The sequence below is a fragment of the Ictidomys tridecemlineatus genome, chromosome 8 (assembly GCF_052094955.1).
Source record: "Ictidomys tridecemlineatus isolate mIctTri1 chromosome 8, mIctTri1.hap1, whole genome shotgun sequence".
NCBI lineage: Eukaryota > Metazoa > Chordata > Mammalia > Rodentia > Sciuridae > Ictidomys > Ictidomys tridecemlineatus.
This window is the reverse complement of record NC_135484.1, coordinates 98167533-98173532: the sequence shown is the minus strand read 5'-3', so window position 1 is coordinate 98173532 and position 6000 is coordinate 98167533. Positions and strand designations below refer to the sequence as shown.

At 37.3% G+C, this 6000-nt stretch overlaps 1 protein-coding gene across 4 annotated transcripts in view; it reads left to right on the top strand.

Moving 5' to 3' along the window:
- The first annotated feature begins 1758 nt into the window (after positions 1–1758).
- The window catches only part of Tinag (tubulointerstitial nephritis antigen), a 73019-nt gene continuing 68777 nt past the window's right edge, over positions 1759–6000 (top strand). Inside the window, exon 1 of one of the 4 annotated variants that reach the window (XM_078019858.1) lies at positions 1759–2240. In XM_078019858.1, the coding sequence (XP_077875984.1) occupies positions 1886–2240 (355 nt within the window). In that variant the 5' untranslated portion in view covers positions 1759–1885. The remainder of the gene's footprint in view (positions 2241–6000) is intronic. The other 3 variants (XM_078019859.1, XM_078019860.1, XM_005318548.2) reach the window with 3 other exon arrangements.

The following is a 6000-nucleotide window of genomic DNA, read 5'->3' as shown; positions in this document are numbered from 1 at the left end:
CATGTGTGAAGTATTTTATATTATTACATTTAAATTTCCCATGCACCACACCTACAATATTGTCCAAATGATATTATTACTCTAATTTTACCAATGAGGAAACTGACCCATTGGGGTAGTTGTCACCAAAGACATGCTGCCAGTAGGTGGAAAGACTTGAATGGAAGAATTTGAATTCCTTTAGGATAACACTTAGGCAACCTGTTTTGGTCCCCCAGATTGAGATGTAATCAACAAATAAAAATAGTATATATTTAAAGTGCACAACTTTGTGTTTTGATGGACATTATAAAATAATCACCATGAACATGGTAATGAACATCCATCACCTCACACAATTACTATTTTTCTCCCTCCCAGTCTTGTCTCTTCTCTCCTTTTCTCCTTATCCCCCTCTATTTATCCCTTCCTCCTTTTCTCCTTCTCTCCTTCTTTCTTTTTCTTTCAGAGTACACTTAAGATGTAAACTTTTAGAATGCTGTAAAAGATTCATGCATCATAAAGATGATGTGGGGCAATAGGAATTGGGTATTAAGACATCATTAGTGGAAGTATTTGGCAATAAAATACTTTGCAGTAATTTAGTGGCTTCCTGAGTGGCAAGGGGGTAGAAGCAGCATTTCTTGGGTTGAAGAGATAGGGGAATAATGGATAGTGACAGCAAGATGCAGAGCTAAAAATAAAAAAAAAAAAAGACACTTGTTTATATTCTGAGAAGGAAGTATCAGAAAAAAAGTGGCACATTGAGGATTATAAAAGTGAGTTGAATAAAATGTGAAGCCAGAAGTTTGAAGGATTAGAATTATGAAATAGCCTCAGAGAGGGAGACCCTTGTTTTATAGAAAAATAACTGAGGGCCAAAGAGGTAAGCGGTTATCCCAAGGTCATAGAGCCAATTAAACAGGAGCTTGGGGACCAGCGTCCAGGTTTCTCATTGCCAAGACAGCTCCTTTCCATGAGTCCACCCAGCCACTCTTGCTGAATCATCGTCTCCTGGTTACTTATCCCAAAGCCAAGTTATTATAGTTAATGAATAAATACAGTTTAGCAAAATCCACTGTAAATGCACAGCTCTACAGAAAGACTAAAGACACCGTGACCTTTGAGCTTCTTTTACAACTCCCCTCCTCCACAGCTGTCTAGCAGAGAATACTAAATTTTCTTGGTTATGAATTGCCTTACAGGTACTGCAAGTTTCCCTTAATGCTAAGTAGGGATACTGGTGGGAAGAAATAAGGTCATCCTCAGGGAATTTCTAGATGAATCAGGCTCCACTAAGCCTTGAAATCAAAATGCTTTTGGTGTAAATGGTGTACAGATGGAAAATCAAGCCAGTGTGGGACTAGGCATGATTTAGAGCAACTGTAACTGATATGACAGATCCTAGCAGGCAACTTCATGAGAGCCTGGATTTTAGATACAGTGCAAATAGGTGAAATGAATAATTGCATTTTTGACTTTTGAAATTCTTATACCTTGCCAGTAGCATTCCAGCCATAATTTGGGCCATGGACATACCATGGAGGTTTTGATTTAAGACTCTAGACTTATTAGGGGCAAGCAATCTTCAGTGTACCATTTATGCATAAGAATTTAGGTTTTATTTTGAGGGTACTATCAATCTTTGACATTATATGAAATATAAATTTTTAACTTTGTTATAATTATAATAGTCTATGTCTAACATTTGTATTATCTTGGGCAAACATTGAAATTCCTGATTAATATTTAACTATAGGAAGTATACTTGGTTCGCATGAAGACTCAGTTTCAGGGATTAGGCTGAGGTGTCTTGATGATCAGAATTCATACTCCAAGGAGAAGCCTCCAAGACCAACAGTATTGGATATAATTGAAAGAGGAAGTGCTCCTCAACCTCCAGAGAATGTGGACCGGATATAAGATCTTAATCTTTTCTTATCTGACTACAGAAATCTGGATGGAAAATCGTCATTTATCTCGAAGAGAAGTGGACCTAGGAGCCTCTTTCACAAGGAATCACACCATTTTGGAAGGTACTCGATTCAAAAGGGCCATTTTCCAGGGGAAGTACTGTAGAACTTTTGGTTGTTGTGAAGACAGAGATGATGGCTGTGTTACTGAGTTCTATGAAGCAAATGCATTGTGTTACTGTGATAAATTCTGTGAAAGGGAAAATTCCGATTGCTGTCCTGATTACAAGTCCTTTTGCCAGGAAGAGAAAGAATGGCCTCCTCACACCCAGCCTTGGTACCCAGAAGGTAGGTTTTGGGGATGTGATTACACATTGTCTTAGTGCATGACAAGATCTGACAATCTTTTCTTTCTTCCTTTCCTTTTTTCCCCCTTTCTCTCCCCTCCTTCCTTCTTACCCTCCTCTTTCTTTTCCTCCTTCCTTTCCATTCTTCCCTTTTCTTTCCTTCAATTAAGTAAACATAAACATTATGAATGCCAGGATATATTTCTTTGGATTATTAAAGTGCTTTGATTCAGTTGCAGGACATCTGCATCATACTGGCACTTTCAGGAAAGTTCTGGTCCGAGGGAAGTGAGCGCTGATCTGTCTCCAGTTTTGGTATTTTTCTTTCTTTCTTTATAAAATGTGCTGACGTTAGAACTCTTCAAGCTTTATTGAGCATAACCTCCAGGAGACTCTCACATACCTGATCATCCACAGATTCATGTAACATTTTTCTTATTCTTTCCTGGGCCAAACGGATCCTTAGCATTAGAATCTTTGGTATTAAAAATGCTGTCAAAACCAGGAAAAAAAGCAAAATAAAGTCAGTCACTCTCCTTACCTAAGTAATACCAAGTAAATTCTTCATATGTATTTTTGTTTTGCCAGTGTGGAGTTTTTTAGATCATTAAAAGAAAAGAGAGCTTCATATAGAGTAGTGAATGCATAATATTGAGTGGATAAGTGCACATGACCCACAAAGAAAATAGTAGAATTTACTGTACTACTCTAATTATATGAGAATAGCTAGTGATTTTGAGTAATTGATATAATTAAGCTCTGGGACAAAAAATACTACATATATACTTAGATCTGAGCCTCTCTCTCTGTCTCTTGTTGTATCAGATCTCCTTAGCAGAAGATCTGGGTTAATTAGAATTCTGTCATACTACTAAGTGGGTGCTCATGATGACAAAGTTTAGGTGGAACATAACATATATAAATCAGGGACTTGATATCCTTACTTAAAAACCCAGATCTCATTTTAAAATCCAAATGCAATTACTTTATTTTCAGTAATGTCAAATTGAAAAAAAAACAAATACAAAAACAAAACTCCTTCTTTAAACCATATTTTTGTGCTTAAAATTTTCCATAGAGTTGCCTTTGTCTTAGGCTTTGCATTTTATCAATAGACAGCAGCTCAGCAAACATTTATTTCATCCTATAAAGAGGCAGATACTCTACTAAGAATGGGAGAACTAGTCCTTCATCAACAATTATTCATTCAGTACCTGTGCTGTGGTAGGCAATGTGCTTGGTGCTGGTGACACAAAGCAGAAAATAATAATAATGAAAAGAGACAAAAATCTTAGTCTCATGGAAGTCACAGTCAAGTTGGGGGCATGTGTAAGATACTTATTAAATTTGCTGTACAACTGCCAGTTGTGATAAATTCCCTGAAGAAAATATTTAGGGTGTTCTGGGAAGGTATAACACAATATAACATTAAGATGTAACATAATGTATAACATTTACCTGACTGGGGAGTCACTGAGGGAAAACATTTAAGCTGACAGGCGAGGAATAGGAATGAAGTGAACAGGAGAAAAGTTGATAAGAGTGTTGCAGATCTGAGAGAGAGGAACTTCTCATGGTCTTGGAACTGGACAACATCCATTGTTTCCAGAGAGTAATGAGGAAAAGAGGTGAACCGAGATGAGGTTTGAGAAGTGAGTAGAGGTCATACTGTGACAGGACTTTCTGACCATGTTAGGGATTAGAGGTTTTATTTGGTGTGAGAAATCTTTGAAAGATGTTAAGCCAGAATAGGGTTGCCTTCTTAGATGTATAACATGCAATCACAGAAGACATCTTTGCTCACAGGCAATCTATGCTGGGTCTAATTCTCTGAAGTTACCATCTTAAAATTCTGAATAATTTTTGGACAAGAGTCCAAATTTTACTTTTTCACTTGTCCCCACATATTACATCTATATTGCATTTTGAGCAATATTGTTGAGGAGGAGAAAATAAAGTGGTGTGGACTAGTTTTGTAGCAATTATAGACTCAGATGGCACCAAAGTGGAAACTTCATAAGTTGTAGTCTTCCCCTAGAGACCTTACTAAAGATAAAGACACATCGGAGGGATTGCTGCGGGAGCAAAGTTCTGAAACCAATGGGACCCAGGACATTAAAACTGAGTCACGAAGCATGAGTGGACGTCAGCTAGGGACTAGAGTGAGGGGGGATAGGTTTAAGAATGTAGTAGGTGCAGCGTGAGTTTATAAGAAACTGCAGAGTCAGTCATTAGGTAGGAAAATTAAAGAAGTTAAGAAGGATTCAATAAGAATATTCTTAAATGCCAACACTAGTGGTTGTGCAAGAGGTCTCACGTGGCATTCCAGTTGAAAGATGTAGTTTGTTTGACCCACACAGACAGTATTAAAACAAAATTAAAGGTATTATATAAGGCTGATGCTTTATACCCTCTGGACTAGAAAGTTGAGTTAGCTAAACTTTATTAGAGCACAGTATCATCTTTGGTCCACGAAGCTTTATGTCTTATTTTTGAATGGATTTCTTTTCTTCCCCCAGCCCCCTCCTTTTCTAACTTCCTCTCTGTCTTTCTTCACTTCTTCCCCCACCCCATCCCACCCCCATTTTTTTTTTATATCTATGACTCATTCCCATCTTCCTCCACAACCAATTTGCCCTTCTTTGGCTTTTATGTGCACTTTTATTCTTTGTGCTTGAATTAATAATTCATATAAGCTCTACTATGTTAGAGACTAAATTCTGCTTCTGGCCTTTTCCAGCCAGCACCTTGTTGAGGGAGCTCTCTGTTTCCAAAATGTATACCTAGTCTGTTGCTTTGGGCTGATGCCTAGTTTTCTGTGATGTTCCTCCCTGTCATTTACCAACCTGCTTTTTTTCATGATGGATGAGCAACTCGATTACCTACAGCTCTCTGGTACCATAAAGAAGTCCATAATGGACGACTTCATACATGTCTTCTTATGGATCTGTGTGCCAAAGATAACACTGGGATTTCTGGGCTTGGGATATATATTCCTTTAATCTAAGTCCATGCGGCAGCATGGCTCTCAGGAGTGGCTGCATTAGTCCAAACTCCCCCTGGACTATAAGGCCTTGTCTATCCCACATCTTTAGTACTTGGCACCATCTGGCTTTGTAATCTTTATTTCTGTGATCAGGAAACCTTGATTTCTCATTGCTATTTTAATGTGCATTTCTCTGATTACTAATAGATTTGAACTTCTCAGTCTCATAAATACTGGGATTTCATCTTGAGCCATGCACAGACAGAAATATATCTTAATACTTAGCAGAGCAAATCTACTTATTTGCACCTTGTTATAGGGTGACTTAGGGCATGTAGACATTTAATCTTGCATAAACACTTTTTACTCTCTTTTCTTTTCTGCTTCTGGGGATTGAATTCAGGATCCTGCACATACTGGATACACACTATACCACTGAGCTACATCCTCAGGAATATTTATTTATTGATTTATTTATATTTGTTCTTTTCAGTTATACATTACAGTAGACTCTATTTTGACATATTTGTGCAAATATGGAGTATATCATATTCTAATTAGGACAGAGTCTCAATTATAGCTTCAAACTTGTGATCCACCTGTGTCAGCCTCCCAAGCAGCTGGAATTATAGGCATTCATTCAGAGCTTGGCTCCATAAATAGTTGTGTGTTTTTTTAAAGAGTTTATCTAGTTCCTCAAAACTTAAGCTAAATTTTGAGCAATATTTCATAAATTTATAATTTTACTTAAATTTATCTTAATTTCTGCATAAAA